Source organism: Megascapheus bottae, chromosome 31, assembly GCF_031878675.1.
Source record: "Megascapheus bottae isolate mThoBot1 chromosome 31, mThoBot2.hap1, whole genome shotgun sequence".
In the NCBI taxonomy this organism is placed as follows: Eukaryota; Metazoa; Chordata; class Mammalia; order Rodentia; family Geomyidae; genus Megascapheus; species Megascapheus bottae.
In genome coordinates, this window is record NC_143539.1 from 7,549,773 (window position 1) to 7,575,917 (window position 26,145).

Genomic DNA, 26,145 nt, shown 5'->3' on the forward strand with positions numbered 1-26,145 from the left:
GCACCGTCCTTGGACTTTCTCAAGGCTAGAGCTCTACCACTTGAGCCTCAGCACCACTTCTGGCTTTTTTCTATATGTGGTACTGAGGAACTGAACCCAGGTCTTCATGCATGCTAGACAAGCACTTTAACCACTAGGCCAAACTCCCGGCCCTCCTTAGCGTTTTCTACTCAAGGTCTACTACATGAACCACAGCTCCACTTTGAGTTTTTACTAGTTACCAGAGATTTCTTGCTTTTGTGCTAGTTTAGAGCTCAACCTCCTGAGTAGGAGTGAGCCACTGGTGCCAACTCAGTTTTTTTGGTTGTTGTAGTTGCTGGTCATGGGGCTTCAACTCAGGGCCTGAGTCTTCTGAGTTTTTTCACTCAAGGCTAGTGCTCTACCACTTTGAGCCACAGTGCAACTTCCAGCTTTCCGGTGGTTCATTGGAGATAAGAGTCTCATAGACTTTCTGCACAGGCTGGCTTCAAACTGTAGTCCTCAGATCTCAGCCTCCCGAGTTGCTAGGATCATAGGCATGAGCCATCAGTTCCTGGCTTCAGGTTCATTTTTCACTAGACACAGCCTGGCACTGGCTTTTCACCACAACCAGTCTTGCCTGCCGGGGTCATGCATTTTCTGACCGCCTAGCAAGAGCCCTGTGTTGCTGGGGGCTGAGTAATCCCATGTCTGATAACTTTCTGCTGAGACAAGGCAAGGCGCAAGAGGCAGGACACAAGACTTGATTCCCATTGGTTACAGATGTGTTCTTGTTGATCCCTCTCTGCTGGGACCTGGAGTGAGGGGATATCAGCTGGAGGGGCTGCCTCAGGAGGGGGCTTTTTGGAGAGAGATTTTCCTGCCTTGATGAAGCTGCATGGCGTCTCTGTTCGTGCTCTGGGGAAGGAAGGCTGAGTGCGGGAGGCCAGCGGGCCCTCTCTTCTCGTGGCTTGTCCTGGTCGGGGTGTGTTTTTCCCCATCTCTCCTACTAGTTGAGAGGGACAGGGGACGAAGGACCCCGACACATGTGTTCACCATGTTGGCTCTGGCAGTTTCTCACCCATGTGCCATGCCACTGTCTATGAGGACACTTGGTTTCAGCATTACCAGACCTCCAAGAAGCACACTGAGACCACTCTGCAGATTACTGCAGCTTGCCACATCCCAGGGCCCCAGGGACAGGCTAGAAGTAGCTCATCCACCAGGAGCACCGGAGGGAGTTTGGACTGCTCATCTTTAGCATCACCCCCCAGTCTGTAGAGGGTCAAAAGACCAATGGCACCCCAACACAAACCAAGCAGGGAAGGGCCTGGTCCCTGGGCTCAGAGACTGGGTGACCTGACTTGGAAGGTGGCTGGCTCAACACCCAGGGGCAGCGCCCACACCCAGCAACAGCAGGTGCAGAACCGGCAGGGCTGGAGTGTTGACAAATGGGTTGTTTTGTTTTCTTAAGCCAGAATTTTGCTATACCTGGGAACTCCTACTTATTAGGTCTGATGGCAGGGCTTGGCCCAATAGGCAGGTGGGAGAATAGCGGAAGCATCTGGGCCCATGGGCAACGGGGGGAAGAGGGAGGCAGGGAAGGGCTTCAGGGCTCCATGGAGCACCTGCCAGCCTGCTTCTGAGGTCCACCCCTGAGCCCTCAGGGGTTTCCAGGAAGACCTGTGGGGAGGACACAAGCTTTTTTGTTCCAAGGAGAGTCCAAAGCCACATCAGGAAGAGCCATGCCACACCTGGCTGCTTCTGCAAGTCAGGCCAGCCTCCTGAGTCACCAGGGCAGAGGAGCTGGGGCCACCATGAGACTGCAGCTGTGTCCAGAGGCTCAGCCTCTGGAAGGGGACAGGACACTCACAGGTGGGAGCAGGAGTGAGCCTACCTAGAGCTCCCATCCAGCCACTGTGCTGTCCCATTCAACATGGGCATGCAAGAGAGGCAATGAAGGCCTGTCTGATTAGCACTCGGGTGGTAAGGCCGAGGCCCTGCTTGGCATGGGGAGACCATGATGATATAGATGATGCCGCTCTGGGGCCTGAGTGAGAAGGGGCCACTACAGTGTCCTGAGATAATCTTGTAGAATATAAATTAGTACCATGAAAAAGAGAAACCACATGTTAGAATTTAGTTTAAAAGGACCTTTTTATTATTATTAAACTTGTAGCTCTCTACCTTTTAGAATCCTTTTTTTAAAAAAAAATCCTTGTTTCTACTTTAAAAAACAAAAGACAGGACTCAAACAAATGAACAAAGGAAACTACGGCAACAACTGCTGGGATGGGAAAGGAGGTGCTGGGGCCCTCCACCGAGGTGGTGACTCAGCCTCCAACAAAGCCACCAGGACTGGCAGGTGCCTTCTCTGCTGCCCTGCCCACCTGGGTCCTAATGATCTCACAGTTACTAGCAATCACTCTATTAAAAGCACACACTCCCCCCACCGCTGTTCTCCTGGGGGCAGAGCCTTCACAGAACGTATGTGTTCTTCACCAGCTGCTCCTTGTCATCTGCGGTGCTCCAGACAGTTTGGAGGGCTTGCTCCTGCCTCCTCCGTGCCAGCCGGATCAGGCAGATCACAGAGACTCCCAGGAGAACAATCAGGACCATCACAAACAATCCCACCAGAACCACAGCTGTGGACAAGAGGGGACAGGTGAGGGGAGGAGGCACACAGGCAGCGAGGGCCAGCAGGGCAGAAGTGGAAACGTGACTCAAGTGAGTAAAAAAGCCTTGGGAGACCTCAAAGCCCAGTTGCATATACATGCACACATTGAGGTATACATATACCCCAATTATTCCACAGCAGCCTCTGTAAGGGAGTTCCAGGTCAACAAAACATAGGTGTAAGATGCTGACCTTGTGGGGGTGGGGTATAAATGTAAAACCCCAAAGGCACAGTGTCCAGCAACAGTGGCTGGATGAGGTCAGGGTGGAGGGAGGGACCCCACTGTGGTCCCACTGGTCAGGTAGGATGCTTTCTTCTTGGGAAGGCCCCTGGCCCCTCTCCTGCACACTTTCCTACTCAGCTGGCTCTGGAGCTATTCTCTGGCCAGCTCCACCCCCTGCCTTCTAGAACAAGGCAGACTTGCAAGGCCAGATATTAGCTGGAGAACAGGTCAAAAAAGAGGCCAAACCAGTAAGGCAGGATGCAGGCTCAGAAATACCAATGAGAGACTCTGCAGGTTATATAGTCTTGTGCCTTGGCTCCAAACTTTTTGCCCCAGACCAACTCTTTGTACCCCACAGCAGGGAAGTTCCCTCTACAGCTGGCCAGCCTCAGGGACTAGGCCTCTCCCGGAAGGGCCTATCTCCAGCCACGCCCAGCCTAGGTGAGACTGCAGGGCCCACCCCCGTGTACAGCACGACCCAGGGCAGTGGTGGGACAATCACCACAAGCTCCAAGCTGCCCGGCCATTCTCCACCATAAAGCCATTTGTAGTTAAAGATACAGACAACATGAGTCCACAACAAACACACCTAAATAGAGCTGAGGCAAAGAAGGTGGGCAGTGGGCATATGGCAGGAGGAATAGGGGTAAGAGGCTACTTACCTTTGCGGCCAGGAGCCAAGGCAGGATACACCTGTTTGCCTGGAAGAAAATACATCCCCTTGAGAGGCCTGCGTGTGGTCCTCCCCACCCCTGAGCCCTTAGACTCTCCCTCATCCATGAGGCCTTCACAGAAACTTTTCCTTTTGTTTTTTTTGGTCGGTCGTGGGGCTTGAATTTGGCCTGGATACTGTCCCTGAGCTCTTCAGCTCAAGGCTAGCACTCTACCACTTTGAGTCACAGTGCCACTTCCAGTTTTCTGGTGGTAAATTGGAGATAAGAGTCTCATGGTCTTGTTGTACTAGGGCTGGCTTTGAACTGCCATCCTCAGATCTCAGTCTCTGAGTAGCTAGGATTACAGACACAATCCACCAGTGCCCAGCAGCTTTTCCTTTTTCCTGGCAGGCTGCACTACACTCTTTCCAGGTGCTCTGAGGCCTTGTCCACCTCTGGGGTCCAAAGGACAGCACCAGCCAGGCTCTGATTCTAAGGGATGGGAAAGGGGTTCAGGGTCGTAAACTCACCAAAACAGCGCTGCATACAGGCCTCCTGGGAAAGATAGCTGTTCTTGTTGCCCCGGCAACCACCATAGATAAACTTATCACAGGAATTCTTTTCAGAATCAAAGTACCAGCGTGGAAAGGCAGCCCGGCAAGGTCCTGTGAAGGCCTTGGCTGCGCAGTATTCTGGGAATGAGAAAGAGAGTGCCTGAGGAACAGTAATTAGCAGGTCCCAGGGGGTGTGAAATAGCGGGCATCAGCCAACAGAGACCCACTTTCCCACTTTGCACCACATTTCCAGGCACCTTCGGGCAGCCATGACTGCTCATCTGGGGCCTGTTCTGGGTCCTGATTGAGTCTCTGAGACTGACCCAATCCCAGGACCCTTGCTTTATCTATAGAACCAGGAAGCCTTGCGGCAGTAACCTGCCCACAGACACACAGCCTCAGTGAGGTGGGCCAGGGTAAATCAGGAACTATACTCTAGGCTGCCTGACAAGTCTTCTCCACGGGTCTCAGCTTCCTGCCACCCACCATCCCAATCCCAGACAGCAAGCACCTGGGAAGCCAGCTCTAACCACCCAACTCATTTTAAAAAGTTCTACCTTCATAGTTGAAGCTATCACCAGAAAGGTCATCGGAATTCTGTCTCCTGGGGACTGAAACACAAAGACAGGTGTCAGGGAGCTGCGACAGACACTGGACATGTCCTCGCAGGGCCCACCGAGGGAGCACAGATGCAGGGTCGTCTCAGGGAGGGCGTGGACACAGCTCTTCCCTAGCCTGATGGCCTCCAGTATTCACAGGGGAGGCCTTCTGCAACCTCGTGCTGACCTGGACCCACCCCACCACCATTTTCAGTTGTCCTTGCAAGTTGCTCTTATCCATACTATCTAACAGACAGGAATTTCCCACTCCTGGGGAAATTTCTTCTGAGACAGTATGAAACCAGAGACCACGTCAAGGCCCCAGCGTCCTGAGGATCTTGGACAGACCAGCAAGAGTGAACAGGGGACCAGGGCCTGGACTCCTGGCACAGTAAACCAGAGAGTAGCTCTAACTCTGGCATACTGCAAGCCAGCCAACCCCTAGCAGCCACTAAACTCTCACCAGGGCTTTGGTATCAGAATGGGCAGGCCAGGACCCATATGACAACTAGTGTGTTGGTGCTGGCCATAAGGGGCCACGTGGCCCCTGAAGGGGGTGGCGTGGGGTCCCTCCCTCCAGGCAGGACAGGACAGGACAGGACAGGACAGGACAGAACAGGGTAGGGCAGGGCAGGGCAGGGCAGGGCAGGGCAGGTCTCTGCTGGGCCTGGCTCAGAGTGCACTCACCCAAGCTCCTGCTGCAGATCCCTTAAGCATAAAGAAGAAGCAAGGCAGCTGCTGTGAGCACTACAAAGCAAGCTAACACAAAGCTCAAGATCAAGGACTGCAGTGACAGGAGGGGCGGCAGGACAGACTTTCAGCAGAGAGGGAAAACAGAAGACAAGGACAACAGGCAACAGTGGAGAGCATGCAAAAAGGCAGGGCTGAGGCAGCAGGTGGCACAGCCAAGTCCGAGCCCCTCCCGTGAGCAGGGAAAAGGTTCCCCAATGCCTTATCTCTGGAGCCAGAAGCTAGTTGCCCAAGCAGTGTCTTGTTTACCAATTCTGAGCCAGTAAAAGCAAGACAACTTTTTACTTCCCAAATGACAAGTGTTCCTTCACATGGCCATTGGGTGGCCTTCCTCCCACCCTGGGCGTTTGGAAGAACCTACCACTCTGGACAGGGGACTCTGCTCCATTCCTGCTGGCATCATGGCTGACAGCATTCTCTGCAAGGCACAAGGGGACCACATAGTGAGACATGACCTTTAGGACTGTCTGGAGGACAGTAGGTCAGGGTGGGTGCTGTGCCTTTCTACCAACTCCCATTTCTTCTTTCTGTGAGAACTTGAGCACACATGGGAACCACAAACCTACTTCAAACTGGAAATGAGGAACAAAGCCCAACTACAACCCACATCCCAGGATTCAATCTGAAGTCAGCTGCAGGGAAGTCTTATTTTCTTTTTTTTAATTTTTTAATTAATTTATTTTTTTTTAATCTCAGTCCTGGGCGCTGCCTCTGAATTTTACTCAAGGCTCTACCATTTGAGGCACAGCAACACTTCTAGCTTCTCTCAGGCGTAGTTTATTGGAGAAGAGAGTCTCATGGTGGAGGAGGGGGGCCTGGAAACATGGCCTAGTGGTAGAGTGCTTGTCTGCTTGTCTAGCATGCATGAAGCTCTGGGTTTGATTCCTTTGTTCCACATACACAGAAAAAGCTGGAAATGGTACTGTGGCTCCAGTGATAGAAAGCTAGCCTTGGAAAGCTCATGGACAGTGCCCAGGCCCGGAGTTCAAGCACCAGCACTGTCAAAAAGAAAAAAGAGTCACATGGACTATCCAGACTGGGCTAACTTCAAACCTCAATCCTAAGATCTTAGCCTCCTGAGTAGCTATGATTATAGGCATAAGCTACTGGTGCCTGGCTTGGAAATTCTTATTCTTATTTATTTGCCAATCTTGGGGCTTGAACTGTTCCTAAGCCTCTTTCGTGCCTCTCCCAAGCAACCCCCAGCAATTTGGCCCACATGGCCTATGGTGGAGGCACAGAAACGCAGCTGGTCCCCTGGGTGGTTCAACTTCACATTATAAATTAATAAGCCGCATTCTCCTCCCACAGGGAGCTCTTCTGTCTAGAAGAGAAAATGCAGGGACTAACGAGGTGCTCAAGCACCTTTGGCTTTCCCCTAGACTCCTGTGAATGCCTACATCCACAAAAGAGCTTTCTGGCCTTTGTGGCTGGGCTGCACTCTGGCCCATCTCCTGGGAGATGCCAAATCTGTCTTCACACTCCTGTCAGCAACACATCAACCCTCTTCCTGGGGGGATGAAAGAGTAGAGCGTTATTGATGATGAGAAACTTAAGTGATATTTTCTTTTTTTTTTTGCCAGTCCTGGGCTTAAGCTCAGGGCCTGAGCACTGTCCTTGGACTTTCTCAAGGCTAGAGCCCTTCCGCTTGAGCCTCAGCACCACTTCTAGCTTTTTTCTATGTATGTGGTACCGAGGAATCGAACCTGGGTCTTCGTGCATGCTAGGCAAACACTTTAACCACTAGGCCAAACTCCCAGCCCTTAAGTGATATTTTCTTTAGTTGCCACCCAAAAAGTGTAGGGCTGGCTTGTGCAAAGTCATACCTGCTTCTGAGCTCTACAAACTCTTGCCAAAGGACAGCAGACTGCTCCTTTAGGCACCGGGTGACTGCCAGCCTCTTGTGGCCACTGTGCTGTAGACCTGAGGCCACTGGAAGGTGGCTACCGCCTCTCTTTATACACAACTTAATGAGCTCAGGTGATCCGACTAGAGTGCAAAGCAGGAGAGTGAGCAGACACACACCTCTAACCATCAGAGCCAGCATTTACCACCAAAATAGGAAGAAGAGGGGAAAAAAAGGCCAGGTTGTTTACAGTACTAGCTACTTAAGAAGCTGAGATCTGAGAGGGTCAAGGTTCAAAGCCAGCTCAGACAGGAAAGCTCATGAGATACATTTCTTTTTTTTTTTGCCAGTCTTGGGCTGAAGCTCAGGGCCTGAGCACTGTCCTTGGATTTTTCTCAAGGCTAGAACTCTACCACTTGAGCCTCAGCATCACTTCTGGCTGTTTCTAAGCATGTGGTACCAAGGAATCGAACCCGGGTCTTCATGCATACTAGGCAAGCACTTTAACCACTAGGCCAAACTCCTAGCCCCTCATGAGATACATTTCTAATTAGCCACCAAAAAGAGGTAGAATGCCAGCTTGGAATGCCAGCTTAGAACAGCACCTAGGCCCTGAGGTCAAACCCTAGTACCAGTGTGTGCCCCCTCCCCCTGCCCAACCTCTAGAAAACTTCATGAGAGCTGAGGGCTTACTTAGCTCAGGTATAGACTGCAAGGCCCTGAGTTCAATCCCCAGTACCACGAGACGAAAGATAAAAACAAATGGTGTAGAGTTCTATACTGAGGCCAGCCGCCGAGGGCCAGTGCCTCCCTGCACTTCCTGGCTGAGTCACAAAGGGCACACTGCTACATTTTTATTTAAAGTGGAAGGCTGTTGGGAATCAACATTCTTCTTTTTTTTTTTTTTTTTTTTTTGCCAGTCCTGGGCTTGAGCTCAGGGCCTGAGTAAGCACTGTCCTTGGACTTTCTCAAGGCTAGAGCTCTACCACTTGAGCCTCAGCACCACTTGTGACTTCTTTTTCTATGTACGTGGAACCACGGAATAAAACCCAGGTCTTCGTGCATGCTAGGCAAGCGTTCTACCACTAGGCCAAATTCCTGGCCCCGGGAATCAACATTCTTTTCTTCCCTTTGGATAAAGGGGTGTCTGCCCTTGTGCTTCGTCCCCACCTATCACCAACAACGTGGCACCACACAATTCCTCACAGGCCTGGCTCGGAGGAGCATGTGTTCAATTTTTCTTTTTTTTCTTTTTCTTTTGGGGGACGGTTAGGGGGGAGAAAGAGTCCAAGACCGGGACTCATACTCAGTCCCTGATGCTTTTGCTCACTGGCTAGCACTCTACCAACTAAGCTACCCTGTAGTGCTAATTTGTAACTTAGGTTTGAGAGCTTTTCAGTTCATCTGTCCCAAAGGTACAAATAACCCAGGAGCAGGGGTTGTTTGTGTAAGTGAATCAGGGGGCCATGGTCCTGGGGCCGGGCTGGTGTGGCAGCCAGTGTGCATGGAGGGGAAAGGTTAGAAGAGATACTATGCTGTGAAAGCTCCGTGTGGCTATCAAGACCTGTACACTGAACCCATTCCTTCTGCTTCTGCATCCCCCCACTTTCCCTGTGAGGAACTAGCACAGATGGCAGTCCTGTCCCCACAAATTCCTTCCCAGACTGCCATCTTACCTGTGATTCCAGCACATTTCTCAAGACATTCCTCCTTGCTCAGGAAATTATTGTCATTGCCCTCGCAGCCTCCATAGACAAATGGTTGGCAGGACCCATCAGTGACATTGTACCACCACCTGGGGATGGAGGCCCGGCACCTCCCCACCACCTTGGAGACCAGGCAAGACCCTGAAAGACAAAGCAGAAGCTCGTGTATTTCATTGACTGGGAATAATCGTGGTCTTAACACAGGGCAGGGCTTGTGCTTCTGTTGGCAATGGGTATGAAACTGAATATTTCTCAAAACTACATCTACGATGAAAACTGTTGCTACTGCCAGGCGTGATGGCTCAAGCCTGTACTTCTAGCTACTCAGAAGGCTGAGATCTGAGAATTGTGGTTCAAAGCCAGACTGGGCACTAAAAAGTCTGTGAGACTTTTTTTTTTTTTTTTTTTTGCCAGTCTTGGGCTTTGAACTCAGGGCCTGAGCACTGTCCTTAGGCTTTTTCCTCAAGGCTAGCATTCTACCACTTGAGCCACAGCACCACTTCCAGCTTTCTTCTATGTTTGTGGTATTGAGGAATCGAACCTGGGTCTTCGTGCATGCTAGGCAAGCACTCTACCAACAAGTCAAACTCCCAGCCCCCCAAAGTCTGTGAGCCTCTTATCTCCAATTAACCACAAGAAAACCGGAAGTGGTGCTGTAGCTCAAAGGGTAGAGCAGTAGCCTTGAGGTGAAGAGCTCATGGACAGTGCTCAGGCTCAGAGTCCAAGCCCCATCTCACACACACACACACACACACACACACGCATACACGCACACACACACACACGCACACGTGCACACACACGCAGAAGAAAAAAAAGAAAATGGTTGCTACTATACAAAATAACCCAAATACTCCCACACAAGCCAGTTAGCACAGCAAAGACATTCTGTACATTCTGCAGGGCAGAGTGGTGTATACATGTACTCCAGCATTCCAGAGACAGAATGAAAGTATAAGGCTAGCCTATGTAGCCCTGTCTCAAATGACTGAAGGAGAAAAAGGGAGAGAAAGAGAAAAGAGGGAAGACAAGTAGGGAAGAGAGGAAGAAAGAGAAGAGGAGAGACAGCAGAGGAGACCTTCTAAAGCAGAAGTTCTCATGTAAAAACAACCATCCAGGGACTGGGAAAATGGCTTAGTGGTAAAGTGCTTGCCTAGCATGCATGAAGCCCTGGGTTTGATTCTTCACTACCACATAAAGGGTAAAAACTGGAAGAGGTGCTGTGGCTCAAAGCTCAGGGATAGTGCCTAGGAACTGAGTTCAAGCCCTAGGATTGGCGGGGGGAGAAAAACAACCACCCATGAAGTCAGTCAGTAAGTAGATTAAAGCATTCCTTGTCTGGGTGTTTCACAAGGATGAAATCATGCATCACCTGAGACAGCAAGTGGGTGAGTGGCCACCTAGGACTGACAGAGGGGCTTGAAGGCAAATGGGCCTTTCGGGGATGATGGAAATATTCTAAAATTGTACTGTTATGACAGAAGCACCATTCTGTAAAATGTATAAAGAGGAATATACTTAGAATGAGCTTTCATGGTACATAAATTAAAAAATAATGATAATAAGGGCTAGGCACAATGTCCCATGGCCAATTCCTAAGTACTAGATTAGAAGGGGCAGGAAGACCATCTGACCACAGAAATTCAAGGCTAGCCTAAGCAGCACAACAACACAAGGAGACCCTGTCTTTAAAAATAAGTAAATAAAATACACTGCCAGGAAACCACCACCCAGAACCGGGTGGTGTACACCTGTGCCAGGAATTACTGACAACGTGCCAAAGGCCACAAAACATAGGATCAACCAGGCCCAGAGTAAACAGACTGCTGGGGGTGGGGTTTGGCCTAACCCAAGGCCATCAACTGCTGGAGACAGCACTGCTAACCAACCTAATCAAAAGACAAGATGGACAGGACCCTTCAGACCCAGGAAGGGAACTCAGGAGCAGTGACAGCCACACCCTCAGCCCATGCTCAGCCAGGCTGAGATTAAAGTGCTGCCACCTTGACCTCGGATCCTGTGGGCCTGCTGGCAGTGTTCTGTGAAGACAGCTGCTCACATCTGCTTGGACTTGGCTCACATGAGCTTCATAGCTTAGATTTAAGAAGCCTCCTTAAGGCTGCTAGGAGGGGAAGACTTTGTTGTCATTGGTGAAGCTGGGATAAGAAAAAACAGTATGTGCGAGACAGAATGGTAACTACCTGAGTGGCACACTGGGGTCATAAAATTTTTCCCACTGCTTTGCATATAAGTTGACTATTCCAACACTAAAAACAAAACATCCTGCCAGGAATGGTATCTCACGCCTGTAATCCTAGCTACTCAAGAGGCCAAGATCTGAGGATCAAGGTTCAAAGCCAGCCTAGGCGCAAAAGGACCTTATCTCCAATTAACCTCTAGAAAATGGGAAGCAGGGCTTAGCTCAACGGTAGGGTGGTAGCCTTAAGCTAAAGAGCTGAGGGACAGCACCCAGACCCAGTTCAAGCCTCATGACCCACAAAACCAAACCAAAACCATCCATTTTTTTTGGGGGGGGCACTGAAATTTGACTCAGAATGCCCTGAGACAGATCCTTTTAGAGTACAGAAGAGGGCTTGTCACAAAATGGAGGGGTTGCAGGCTTGCCCTAAATTGTTCCTAAGACATGTGGTGTGGACCTTTATCCTCCAGCTTGAGAACTCAGGTCATGGAGGGATGCTTCAGTGTACTTGTCTGCTTTTCAGGAAGCATGAGCTTTCAAGAACCAGTCCTCACCCCACCACAAACACCAAGGCATTTTTCTCTTCTGGTGTTCTTCAAAAGGCTTTTTATAAAAAGCCAGAATTAAGATGGCTTTCCTGCCAGGTGTGGTGGCAATAGTAGGAAGCTGATCAAAAAAAGAGCACAAATTGAAAGTTGATCTAGACTACATAAACAAAAAAAGATGGCTTCAGCCGGGCTTGGTGGCTCACACCTGTAATCCTAGCTCCTCAAGAGGTTGATCTCTGAGCATCGCGGTTCAAAGCCAGCCTGGGCACTAAAGTCCATGAGACTCTTATCTCCAATTAACCACCAGAAAATGGGAAGTGGCGCTGTGGCTCAAGGGGGAGGGCAGTGGCCTAGAGCTGAAGAGCTCAGGGACAGCGCTCAGGTCCAGAGTTCAAGCCCCACTGCTGACCAAAAAAAAAAGAAAAAGAAAAAGAAAAAGAAAAAAAGATGGCTTCCATAATTTTTCATCTTTCATTTTTTTAAACTAAGACATAATAGCATAGCAATGTCAGGGGATCATGCCTGACATCCTAACTACTCAGGAGGCTGAGATCTGAGACTTGAGGTTCAAAGGTAGCTGAAGTAGAAAAGTCCTTGAGACTTTATGTTCAATTAACCCAGAATGGTGCTGTGGCTTAAAGTGATAAGAGAACCAGCGTTGAGCAAAAGAGCCTAACAACAGCACCCAAGGTCCGAGTTCAAGCCCCAGGACTGGTAAAAAACAAACAAATAAATAATTGGGAGCAATGTGGGGTGCAATGGCTCATGCCTGTAATCCTAACTACTCAGAAGGCTGAGATCTGAGGATCAAGGTTCAAAGCCAGCCCCAGCACCAAAGGTCCTGAAACTCTTATCTCCAATTAACCTTTAAAAAAGGGGAAGTGGGGCTTGGCTCAAGGATAGGAGCCTTGAGCTGAAGAGCTTAGGGACAGCGCCAAGACTGAGGTCAGGCAGTGACCCATTAAAAAAAAAAAAAGCATATGCTTTGCATTTTGATCTGAATCTGCCTATTTCCTGGCCTCCCACTTCCTGCCTCCCTCAAGGGTGACAGGAGGTCTACAGTGCACACCACTTCTAATGGACACAAAGTTAGCAGCCACTGGCTAGGGTTGGGGTGACTAAAACCAGGCAAGCAGCAGGGCCAGGATCTGGAGCCACCTGTCCTTTCAGGGAACTGAGAAGTCAATGCCAGAACCCTTCTGTCATAAGAATCTGCATCAACAGGCAGCGAGTAGGGAAAACTACTAAACTGAATTTCCTAAAGCCAAACTATTCTTCGGTCTGTATGACTGCCAAGACACAAAACTAAGAACACTCTGCAGTTTCAAAACACATACAAACCCAGAAACAGAGCCCAGGCCCAGAGTTCAAGTCCTATGACCGACAAAAGAAAAACAGGCCCTGGGTTCAAGCCCAAGACTGGGGGGAAAAGAAAAAGAAAGAGAAAAAAGAAAAAAACAAAACAAGGGCCTGGGAATGTGGTCTAGTGGTAAAGTGTTTGCCTAGCATTCATGAAACTGTGAGTTCAATTCCTCAGACCACGTAAACAGAAAAAACCAGAAGTGGTGCTTTGGAGCAAAAGAAACTCAAGCCCTGAGTTCAAGCTCTACTAGCAAAAAAAAAAAAAAAAAGATGGGGTTGGAGCCAGGCACCAATGGCTCACGCCTGTGATTCTAGCTTCTCAGGAGGCTAAGATCTGAGATAGAGATTCAAAGCCAGCCCAGTCCTGGGAGTTTGGCTTAGTGGTAGAGTGCTTGCCTAGCATGCACAAAGACTTAAGTTCGATTCTTTGGTACCACATATACAGAAAAAGCCAGAAATGGTGCTGTGGTTCAAGTAGTAGAGCCCTATCCTTGAAAGCCCAAGGACAGCACTCAGGCCCTGAGTTCAAGCTCTGAGACTGGCACACTTCACGTCTAGACCTGGGCAATATGGAGAATTTATGTGTTTAATCATTTCTTTGCAGGGCTCATGATCCTCTTATCATGAGTCAATGTGAGGCCATACTGATGACTTCCTTTACTGGACTGGATGAGCTTCCGGCAGGCATTCTAAACCATGCTCCATGCTGCTTTACCACTTCGGTTCCTGCTGGTATTACTTGCCCTGAGATGTCACCAGGAGCCATAGCACCTTCCTGGTTTCTGGTAAGGGTGACGGTCCTTGTTCTCCATAGCCAGTATCTCTTCCTCCACTGGTAGCAGCCTGCTTTCCCTGGGCTTCATTTTGGTCAGTTCTTTCATTACTCATTTTTATGCTGTCACGTAAATTTATGGAAGGGCCAAGGAGGCCGCCATTTCAGGCTCTGCTGAGTCCATGACCTGAGGACAGACAGGCATATAATAACCCAGCCCTTCAGGTGGGCAGCTAACTAGAAACTCCTGTCTGCAGTACTCACAGCTGGTAGATGGTAAGTGACATGGAACCAGAGCTTAACTGAAATCATGCTTGTGAAAAAAGGCCTGCACCACAGCTTGCCGGGTGAGGCACACGGTCTCCAATCTTCTGTCACCACAGTGTAAACAAATGTGTGACTACGGCTACACTCCCATGAAACCACTTACAGATGCACTATAACTTCATTTCCTCTAATCTCGATGTCAAAATACTCTTTTTTGGTTTTTGTTCATAAATCTTCGTATTTCTAGCTTGGGGACACCACATGCGTGTGGCACTACATACTAGTCCACCAATTGCTCCTTTAGAGAAAAGAATGTTTAGAGACTGGGAATGTAGCTCTGTGCGAGAATGCTTCATACACGAAGCCCTGGGTTTGATTCCTCAATAGCATATACACAGACAAAGCTCAAAGTAGAGCTGTGGCTCAAGTGGTAGAGTGCTAGCCTTCAGCAAAAGTAGCTCAGGGACAGTACCTAGACGCTGAGTTCAAGCCCCAGGACTGGATAAAAGAAGAGGGAGAGGAAAAGGTAAAGGAAGGGAGAGGAGGAAGGAAGGGGAAGGGGGAGGGAGGAGAAGGGGGGGAGAGGAAGGATATTTAGAATAAGCTGTTCTGCCTTCTGGCCCAGAACTTGGCTAGTCTACGTGTGGGGTTGCAGACTGCAAGCCTCACTCACCTCCTTCCAGCAGACAACTCCTCCATCCTTAGGTGTATCTTTGGGCAAAAAAAAAAATTATGCTGTGCACTGCTAAGAGTAACTCCATGCCTCTCATTAAACCACCTAGAGTCCTGAGGGCAAATATCTTCAGACATATGAAAATCCGATTTTAGACTGAAAAGCAGGAGCAGTTACAGGCATCCTCAGTGCGAAAACACACACCAAAAATGTGTGCAGTTAAGGCAAGTTACAAAAAACAGGGGGCAATTACCACTGCACTCATAAGAGAGCTTGATAAGTTCACAGACAACAGCCAAAACTCATCATGATGGCTTGTTTGTACTGGCCAAATAACCAGAGGCAACCACTTAAGGGAATATTTGGAGCTACTTGAAATAGGCCACCCCCAACCCTCCACTATAGGCCTAGGAACTGTCTCTGAGCTCTTCAGGTAAGTCTCATGGACGTTAGTGCCCGGCTGGCTTTGAACCACAATCCTCAGATCTCAGCCTCCTGAGTAGCTAGGATTCCAGAAAATAGGCCATTTTTATGCATGTACTAGTATAGGAAAATGTCTACAACCATGGATAAGGAGATAAAGGATGGGAAAAAATACACACACACACATCTTTTTTTTTTTTGTGGGTCATGGAGCTTGAACTCTGGGCCTATGTGCTGTCCCTGAGCTCTTCAGCTCAAGGCTACCGCCCTACCCCTTGAATCACAGCCCCACTTCCCAGGATGGCTTATATTTATGACTGGTTTTCGGTATTGGTACCATTTTAGCCTTTTCATTTCGGGTGCTCTACTACTTGAGTTATACCACCAGTCCAACATTCTGGTAGTTAAAAGGCAGCTGGGACTCCTGTAGACTTTCCTACTCTTGCAGGCTTCAACTCTAGACCTTCAGCCTCTTGAGTATGTGGAATTATAGGCATGAGTGACTGGCACCAGCTCTTTCTAAAACTTTTCATTTAGGCATATACATGACTCTACCTTTAGGGCACTGGCCCTAAGCTCTTCAGCTCAAGGCTAGCATTCTACCACTTCCAGTTTTCTGGTGGTTAACTGAAGATAAAAGTCTCAGGAGGGCTGGGAGTTTGGCCTAGTGGTAGAGTGCTTGCCTAGCATGCACGAAGACCCAGGTTCAACTCCTCAGTATCACATACATAGAAAAAAACCCAGAAGTGGTGCTGAGGCTCAAGTGATAGAGCTCTAGACTTGAAAAAGTCCAAGGACAGTGCTCAGACCCTGAGCTCAAACCCAGGACTGAAAACAAACAAACAAACAAACAAAAAAACTTTAGCACAGTGTGGTGGCTCACACCTGTAATCTTAGCTACTGAAGAGGCTGAGATCTGAGGATCAAGGTTCAAAGCCAGCCCAGGCACAAAAGAACCTGAGACTCTTATCTCTAATTAACCTCTAGAAAATGGGAAGTGAGGCTTGGTTCAAGGGTAAGGTGGTAGCCTTGAGCTGAAGCGCTTGAGGACAGCACCCAAGCCAAGTTCAAGTCCCATAACCCACAAAAAAAAAAAAGTCTCATGAGCTTTCCTGCCAGGACTGGCTTTGAACTGGGACCCTCAGATCTTAAGCCTCCTGAGTACCTGAGTAGCTAGCATTATAGGGGTGCCTGGTTCAATAGGGGTTTTACCTGGGTGGGGACCAAGGTTCCTTTTTGTTTTCTTTTCTGTTTAAGTCTCAATCTGTAGCCCAGGCTGACCTCAAACTTGAGATACCTATGCTTCTGCTTCCAGAGTAGATGGGCTTACACTGTGCACCTGTAATATCTGAGCAGGAAACTTGTTATACTGGGATTTGAGGTAGCAAGCATTATGATTATCCAGTGTAAGCTGAATACACTGAATGGGGATGTTCTCCCAGGGTTTACAATTAAGACTAAAGGAAAACTACACAAGGTAAAATATAATCATGTGAGGTACTGGTGGTTCACCATAATCCTAACTACTCAAAAGGCTGTGACCTGAGGATCCAGGTTCAAAGCTAGCCTGGGAAGAAAAGTCCATGAAACTCTTACCTCAAAATGATCAGCTAAAGGTCAAAAGTGGGGGCATGGCTGAAGTGGTGAAACACTAGCCCTGAGTGAAAAAGCTAAGGGAGCATGAGACCCTGAGTTAAAGCCCCAGTACTGGCACACAGGCTCACATTGACACATTTAAGTCCAACTAAATATGATTCACAGAGTACAAAGAAAGCCAAAAGAATAATCTCTAGCCAATCAGAGAACAAAACCAACCCAAGCATCCTCCACCCTTAGGCTTTCCTGCAGTGCCGCTAGTGACTTGGTGTCTTACCTTTATTTTGCTAGTCCTGGGGTCTGAACTCAGGGCATGGGACTATCCTTGAGCTTTTCTCAAGGCTCGAGCTCTACTACTTGAGCCACAGTACCACTTCCAGCTTTTTCTGTGTATGTGGTACCAAGGAATTGAACCCAGGGCTTTGTGCATGTGAGGCAAGCACTGGACCACTAGGCCACACTCCTGGCCTGGTCCCTCACCTTTAGTTAAGAGTAAATCAGCAGTGAACATACAGACTGGGTAAGGAAAGAGGAGAAAGTTCAGAGCAGACAGCGGGCAGGAGTGTGGGGGGGAACAGATCTCCATCTAGACTTTTTGAGTCTTTTTGCCTAAGAAGTGAGGATTTTAGGCTTTGTGTCCCTGAAGAGACACTGGTACCAGAAAAGGCATCAAAGCTATTATTTGTTCTACTTCTGTTTTCCAGATGAGTTATGTCGAGTTCAAATCCTACCTCATTTGCTGGAAAAGCTGTTTGAGTTACACCAGGTGGAATTTCAGAGTTGCTCTATACTTTATGATCAGCTTCATTTTATGGTGATATGTAAACCCACCTATTCTGGGTACCTGAATATTTGTACGTATGAATCTTCTGTTTCTAGCACAGTGCTATTACTTGTCTCTTCTAGGTTTGGGATCTACAAGTTTTCATTGGTAGGACAAATTAAGAAACTTTAAAGTAAGCTAAAGGTATTTATGAGAAAAGAACATTTACAATGACAAATCCAACTTAAACTACAAGGGTCATAAAATCTTAGTGTTTTAGATATCGAATTCTGACATTTTACATTTCATAAACCATCAGCCCAGTGAACATTCCACATCTACCCACTGACACTTTATACTTATCACAAAAACAGGAACACAAATTCTACCACCACCTACACCCATAGCCGGACTTACACAGCCCATCAGAATAATGGCACAAGTTCCAGGCCAGCCTGGGTTACACAGTGAGTCCAGACAGATGGAGATACTGAAACAAACAAATCTTGGAAGGAAACTATTATTTCACAGTGTTTGTTTGCCTCTGTCAATTAAGGACCATTTTAATTAATTCTTTTTGCTGGTCCTAGGGCTTGAACTCAGGGTCTCATACTCCCTTAGCACTGTCCGAAAGCTTCTTTTGCACAAGGCTTGTGATCTATCACTTGAGCCAAAGGTCCACTTCTGGCTTTTTCTGTGATTATCTGGAGGTAAGAATCTCAAGGACCTTTCTAACCCAGGCTGGCTTAAACTGTGATTCTCATCTAAGCCTCCTAAGTAGTTAGGATTACAGGTGTGAGTCACCGGGCACCCAGCACCATTTATTTTCCTGATGTAAGCTCATGGACTTTTCTGTTGAGGGCCTCAGTTCTTTTGTTCCTTGGAGGAGTCAATTTGGAGATGCTTTTCCTAACTGTCTCATAACATTTTAATCCCATTTATTAAAATATTTACAGAGTAGCCCTTTGAAAGGTCACAATAGCCTTTAATAGCTGTGCCCTCCAATCTCTCTCCAACCCCTAAACCCCCGCCTCCGTTTGTCCTGGGGCTTGAACTCAGGATACTGTCCTCGAGCTTCTTTTGCTCCAGGGTAGCACTCTATCACTTGAGCCACAGTGCCACTTTTAGCTTTTTCTGTGTATGTGATTCTGAGGAATTGAACCCAAGGCTTCATGCCCACTAGGCAAGCACTCTACCTCTAAGCCACAATCCCAGCCCCCTTTCATCTCTGTAAGAACAGGAAGTAAGGCATAAAGGAGGAATCACAACACTTACCAGGTCTGGGAGTGAAGTTAAACAGAAACTGTTCATTCAAGGATAACCAAAGGTATTGTACTATATTTTGCCAAATTAAAGCTTTATTCATGTTTTCCACTTTTTCTTTGTCAAAAATACTAAACAGGTTTTGTCTTTTTTTTTTTTTTTTGGTGGGTCATGGGGCTTGAACTTGGCCTGGGCGCTGTCCCAGGGCTCTTCAGCTCAAGGCTACCAAGCTACCCTTGAGCCAAACCCCATTTCCCGTTTCCTAGAGGTTAACATGAGATTAAGAGTCTCAGGTTCTTTTGTGCCTGGGCTGGGTTTGAACTTCAATCCTCAGATCTCAGCCTCCACAGTAGCTAGGATTACAAGCATGAGACACACCACCCAGCTAGGTTTTGTCTTTTCTAATTCTTGTTAGACCACTGATTTAAAGAGGAAAAAAAAAGCCCAATGTTATATGTACCCTCTACCTGACGAATGTAACTGTAACCTCTAAACATTACGATAATTTAAAAAAGCCAACTCTGTAGAGTTTAGTTTTATAATAAAATCATTTGAATAATTAGATCTTTACATTCCTAAAGAAAAATAAACATGTAAACTTTTACCTTATTTGGTACAATGAAATTATTGAGAAGATCAAAGTGGTCAAAGCAACGTAAAACCTAACTTTTTTTTTTTTTTTTTTTTTGCCAGTCCTGGGCTTGAGCTCAGGGCCTGAGCACTGTCCTTGGACTTTCTCAAGGCTAGAGCTCTACCACTTGAGCCTCAGCACCACTTCCAGCTTTTTTTTTCTATATGTGGAACCGAGGAATCGAACCCGGGTCTTCATGCATGCTAGGCAAGCACTTTAACCAGTAGGCCAAACTCCCGGCCAAAACCTAACATTTTAATACTGATATTATGTACTGTTTTACTTAGCACTTTGAGTAATAATTACCTCTGACATCAAGAAAAACAACTTTTGTTGCTAATGAAATCAGTTTTTGTAATGGTAGTCAACAAATAAGGGATACTTATTATTTTTTTTTAAAAACACACTAAACTTTAAATAACAAACCCTGAGAAGAGAACTGAGCACTTGCCTAGTACATGAGGCCCTGGATCTGTTTGATCCCTACTAGATCCATCTCAAACACTTGTGTGCCCTTATTTTAAAAGTAGCTTCCAGGCTAGGAGCCAGTTCCTCATGCCTATAAATCTAGCTATTCTGGAGGCTAAGATCTGAGGATTTCTGATCAACACCAGCTGGGGCTGGAAGATCCATGAGAATCTTTTCTCCAATTAACCAGCAAAGAGGTAAAAGTATGGCTCAAATGGTAGAGCACCAGCCCTGAACAGAAAAGCCATGTTCTGATTTTTAATGTGTGCCGCAGTACTATCACTAAAGAATAAATATTTCGGAAGCAGAACCAGTCACCCACCCCCTTTTGTGAAGGGCAAGAACTATGAAAACTGCTACCCAGTGGAACCCCTCCAGCTGAGCACCAACTCCAGAGCACCTTCAAGCACTTATCTGTGGAGAGGCCTGACCACCAGGCTTACCACGATGGGCTAACTAAATGTTTGTTGCCAAAATTAACCCCAGAGGTTTTGAGAACTGAAGATCCTCTGCAAGCCCAGGGAGGCTTTGGAATGAACAAGACTGGGCTTAGCTCCAGTGGAAATTCCCAGGAAGTATGAAGAGAATCAAAACTGGAATTTAACACACATGCTGATGCCCTATAAAAGCCACTGGCAGCAGCAACTACAGCTGACCAACCACCATATCCAAAGGAACAAAAACTGCATATCTCCTGGCCCTCTAGATATGAGGATTTGTCACCTGGGAAGAAATTATTGTTGTTATTATTATTTTTATCAGTAGCGGGGCTTGAACTCTGGGCCTGGGCGCTGTCCCTGAGCTCTTCATCTCAAGGCTATTGCCCTACCCCTGGAGCCGCAGCACCATTTCCAGATTTCTACTTGTCAACTGGAGATAAGAAGCTCACAGACTTTAGTGACCTGGCTGGCTCTGAACAGTGAACCTCAGATCTCAGCCCCCTGAGTAAGTTAGGATTACAGGCATGAGCCATGCCCATCTGCAGTTACCTGTTAAAGAACTGTTTCCTTCTTTACAGCAATAATTCCTGTACAATCACTATACCATTTGTAAGCACTGTTAGGTGTTATCTACCTCATTTATTTTTGTGGGTCATGGGACTTGATCTTGGCCAGGGTGCTGTCCCTAAGCTCTTCAGCTCAAGGCCCATTTCTTCTTTTCTAGAGGTTAACTGGAGATAAGAGTCTCAGGTCCTTTTGTGCCCCGTCTGGCTTTGAACTTTGATAGAGTTCAGCCTCCTGAGTAGCCAGGATTATAGGCATGAGCCCCCACGCTTGGTTCATTTATTATTTTTAAAACTTAACCTGTACCTGGCAAATATCATGTAACCCTTTTACTAATTACAATAAAAAAAAAACTAATTACAAAAAAAAAAAAAAACTTAACCTGTGCCAGTCCTGGGGCTTGTACTCACAGTCTAGGTCCTGTCCCTGAGCTTCTTTTGCTCAGAGCAAGTGTTCAACCACTTGAACCACAGCTCTACTTCCTGCCTTTTTGGTGATTAACTGAAGTCTCATGAACTTTCCTGCCCAGGATGGCTTCAAATTGTGGTCCTCAGATTTCAGCCTCAGAGTCGCTAGTACTACAGGTATGAGTCACCAATGCCTAGCTTCTACTCTTGTATTAAATGAAGCATATTCTTTTTTTTTGGGGGGGGGGTCAGTTGTGAGGCTTGAACTTTGGGCCTAGGTGCTACCCCTGAGCCTCTCTGGATTCAAGGCTACTGCCCTACCACTTGCTGCTGATGAATTGAACCTAGGGCTTCATGTATGCTAGGCAAGCACTCTACCACTAAGCCACATTCCCAGCCTCAACTCTTTTTAGTTGATTGTGGGACTTGAACTCTGGGCCTGGACACTAGAGCTTTGAGATAAGCTCTTTTCCTCAAGTGGCCAAGTCATACCTCTACCACTGAGTCACTGTGTTACTTCCAGTTTTCTGGAGGTAAACCAGAGATAAGTCTCATAGACTTTTCTGTCTGGGCTGGCTTCTAACAAGACTCTTTAGATCTCAGCCTCTAGAGGAGCTAGGATTATAGGCATACCAGCAATTGCTACGACTCTAAATGTCTCATCTCCAATTAATCAGCAACAATCCAGATATAGAGGAAGGATCAAGTGATAAGAGTTCCAGATGTGAGGGGCGAGGAGTTTGGACTAGTAGAGTGCTTGCCAAGCAAGCATGAAGACCTGTGTTCAATTCCTCAGTACCACATACATAGAAAAAAAACTGCAAGTGGTGCTGACGCTCAAGTGGTAGAGCTCTGGCCTTGAGAAAGTCCAAGGACAGTGCTCAGGCCCTGAGTTCAAGGCCCAGGACTGCCAAAAAAAAAAAAGTACCAGATACGAGTGTTGTGGCCCAGACCCCAGTAACACACAAAAAAGGCAAGAAATTGTATAGGACATTGTACAAGGAGGCTCTTGGCTGGGCCTATACCAGTGCCTTAAGCTCTATGGGAACTTGGGCCACTATTCAGGTCAGCTTCCAAGATTTTTGCATTTTCAGGTAAAGCCACACACCAAAGTTTTCACATCAAAAACAAACAACAACAAGCCCTCCCAACTCCAGCAACCATACAAGTCGCCTTCAGACAGGGGTAAGTTTTCATTTCAAGATCAACTTTCCTCAAATGCAGAGTCTGGGCTGCCCAGGGCCCAGCTCTCTTACCCCACTCCGGATATTGCCCTCTGCCACTCAAGTCACCACACACTGGCACAGGGCACTGCTCAGCCTCCACTTTAGCCCACCCCTTAGAAGCTCAGGGCAAGATCTATTTTGCTGTCTCATATCACCTTTCTCAAACCAGAACCTGACCCTCCAGCTTTCAGACCATTCTCCAAACCCCCAGCAGCAGACCGCATCAGAGTAGAAGGTTCCTGCCCAGTGTCTCCCGTCCATCAGAGGATCCTAGGGCCTCACCTCCCTTCCTTATCTTTGGTCTCAGCAGCTTCCTTATCACTGCTAGTGATTTCTACACCCAGGCAGGGAATCTTCCAGCTCTCCTTTCCCAGAACTCCTCATCCTTCCTGGGCCTCCTTGTTCTCTCCAAAACCCACAGTCACACCTAAACTCAACAGCCACCTCTTCAGAACACCAACTCATATCCTATTTTCCCAGTTTGTTCCCTCCAGGACCTCAGCTCCAACCATCTGCTGTTCCTCAGCTCCCTCTGGTCTCCATAAAGATTGAATTCCATGGCCAGCCAGGATAATCACTCCATAATTACTTCTTCCTCCTAGTTGCTATACAACACACACATCTGGCAGCACTGAGCGGCTGCAGGTGCCAGGAGAAACACTTCACTCTCAGCGGATGACCTTGCTTAGTGAGAAAAACAAAGTTACAGGGGAGAAAAAGGGATCAAAACTGTCTCCAGCCTTAGGTGAGGCTGTTCAAGCTTTCAAACAAACAACACTTCAGATAAGTGAGGGCAGTAGTTCACCTAGCCAGATAGCAGTACTTCAGAAAGGTCAGTAGGTCTAGCAGCTGCAGCCACTGGGAGCCACTGGGAACCGAGAAGGCCTCTGTGACCAGACCTGACCTTGTTAGTTACTACTGTGTGACCAACACACCAACCTTAAGAACACACAGGAGATCAGAGAAGCCTAATCTGACCAAGCCAGAGGCCAGGTACCTGGAGGCACAAAAGCATTTCACCTGAAAAAGTCCAGAAGGGCTGAATTCTAATTTACATTGTAATGGTGCAACATCTGCTTTTCTTTCTTGTCTCTCTCTGTTTTTTTTTTTTTTTTTTTTTTTCTTTTTTGGTGCTATTACTGGGACTGAACTTAGAACCTGGGCTCTACCACTTGAGCTACAGCTCCATTTCTGGCTTTTTTTTTTGTTGGTTAATCAGATATAAGGATCCCACAGCTTTTCCTGCCCAGGTTGACTTCAAATCACAATCATCAGCTCTCAGCCTCCTTGAGTAGGTAGGATTCCGGTCATGAGCCATCAGTGCATTTCTTTTTTTCCTTTTTTCTTTTTTTTTTTTTTTGAGGGGTGGGTCATGGGGCTTGAACTCTGGGCCTGGGTGCTATCCCAGAGCTCTTCAGCTCAAGGCTACAGCCCTACCCTTGATCCAAGCCCCACTTCCCATTTTCCAGAGTTAATTGGAGATAAGAGTCTCAAGTCCTTTTGTGCCTGGGTTGGCTTTGAACTTTGATCCTCAGATGTCAGCCTCCTGAGTAGCTAGGATTGCAGGTGTGAGCCACTGCATCCGGCTCCCATCAGTGCATTTCTGATTCCAGGTCCTGGAGAACTGAGCCTCTCCTCACTGGGCCCTTGGCTTCAACTCATTTCTTTTTTTGGGAGGTGGGGGAGGGTGGTTGTAGGCCTTGCACTTGGAGCCTATCACTATCGCTGTGCTTTTTTTTGCTCAAGGGTAACACTCCACCACTTTGAGCCACACTGCCACTTCTGGTTTTCTGGTAGTTAACTGGAGATGGGCTAGCTTTGAATTATGAGCCTCAGATCTTGGCCTCCTCAGTAGTTAGGATTACAGACATAGGCCATCAAAGGCCTATCCTCAACTCATCTTCCCCACCCCCCCTTAACAAGGAAACCACTTTCTGGAAGTTACCAAAAGGGAAACCACCTGATGCACTGATCTTCCTTTAATCTGCTTGGTCCACAGAGCCAGGGGCCAGCACACCCCAGGCCACTTTCCCAGCCTTCTACTGTCCCTCTCTCACTCTGCTCTATCCCTGAGGGCTGCCTTTTTTTTTTTTTCTTTTTTTTTTCCCTACTCCTCTCCCTAGAGCACAACCTAGTCTGTCAGGCCCCCCAAGCCACTGTGCTCCATTCGTGTCCCCTCAGATCACCGATTCCTAAGGCCTAAGTACAGCTCTCCATTCTTCACGGTAGGGACCAGATGTCACTCTCTTCCAACCACCTGAGCTATATACTGTCTCCCCTTCATCATCACTCTCCTAGTACTTCTTGCTCTCTTAGCCACTTCCCTTAAGAGGCGAGAGCTCTTTAAGTGTGCGGTGTGTGTGTGTGTGTGGAGGGGGAGGGAAGCCAAGCTATGAATACAAGAACTTGGCCCTGTGGAATTGCCCAAGTGCCAGCCGCCACTGCCACACAGCAAAGGACTACAGGTGATCAATGAGAGCCCTCTTCAGAACCTGCTGTTCCTGTCTGGGGCGGCCAGGGCTGGGACATTTGAAGGTGCCCCAGCTAGCTATTCCAGACAATTCTTTCTCACACCGAGGGTGCTCTCGCCCGGCGCCCTGGCAAACGCCTCTCCCGACCACCACCTGCTCTCCTTTTATTTATTGATCTTTAAAGACGGCACTGACGAGAAGTCCATTCTGAAGGCATTCAAACAGGTGGGGACCGCGGGCGAGGGACTCCCCGCTTCCTTCCTGCGCCATTCCTTCAGGGCCTACTCCCCTCGCGTCCTCACTGCTCCCAGGAAAGTCCCCCGACCGTGCGTGCGCCCGCAGGGACGCTCTCCTCTCCCCCAAGGCTCCATCCCCAGTCAGGGCCCCCACGTCCGCCCCAGGCTCTCCCCGCACGGACCGCGCACCACACCGGACCCTCACCGTGGACGCCTCGGTCTCCGTCGGCCGTCTCGGCCCCGGAGAGGAGCAGCGAGGCCAGCAGGGCGAGCAGAGCGCGGCCCCGCCGCGGCTCCCACAGCGGCGCCATGACCCGGCTGCGCTCCCGGGAGGCGGCGGACGCCGGCCGTTGGGGTCTCGCGCGAGCAGGTGCGGGAAGACCCCCGACCGCGCACGCGCGCTGGAGGGCCGGAGATCGAGGAGAGGGTCCGCGGGGTGCGCGCACAGACCCGCGGTTCACAGCGACGACCCGGCGACTTTCTCAGCCCGGAAACACCGCACCTCCAAAAGCTCAGGGGACACCCGAGCCAATGGCGGACGCCTGGAAGTGGCTAGAAGGTGGACACCAGACACGGGGCGGGGCGCACCTGGCGGGGCTGGACGCATGCGCAGAAGGCCGGCACCCGAGTGGCGGCTCGTCTATCCTCGGCGTACCTGGGCCCGCCCCTCGAGCGAGGAAGGGGCGTGGCTTGTGATCGCTCCGCTCCAGAGACGTGGCGCATGCGCAGAGCAGCCTGCACCTGAGCCACAGCTGCTCCGCTAACCTGGTCTCGCCCCCCTGAACCGGAAAGGGGAGTGGTTTATGTTGGCTCTGCCTCCTAAATACATTAAATTCTACAGTACAACAACAATTTTCTTTTTTTTTGCC

General features: G+C 48.4%; 1 protein-coding gene across 1 annotated transcript; it reads right to left on the reverse strand.

Moving 5' to 3' along the window:
- Window positions 1-2,286: 2,286 nt before the first annotated feature.
- Spint2 (serine peptidase inhibitor, Kunitz type 2) lies at window positions 2,287-25,810 on the reverse strand. The gene is made up of 7 exons (XM_090322915.1): window positions 25,482-25,810; window positions 8,937-9,107; window positions 5,776-5,832; window positions 4,623-4,676; window positions 4,042-4,203; window positions 3,521-3,559; window positions 2,287-2,603 (listed from the first exon to the last, which is right to left on the reverse strand). The coding sequence occupies exons 1-7, from the start codon at window positions 25,585-25,587 to the stop codon at window positions 2,437-2,439; spliced, it is 756 nt and encodes a 251-aa protein (XP_090179041.1). The 5' UTR covers window positions 25,588-25,810; the 3' UTR covers window positions 2,287-2,436.
- Between the last annotated feature and the right edge of the window lie 335 nt (window positions 25,811-26,145).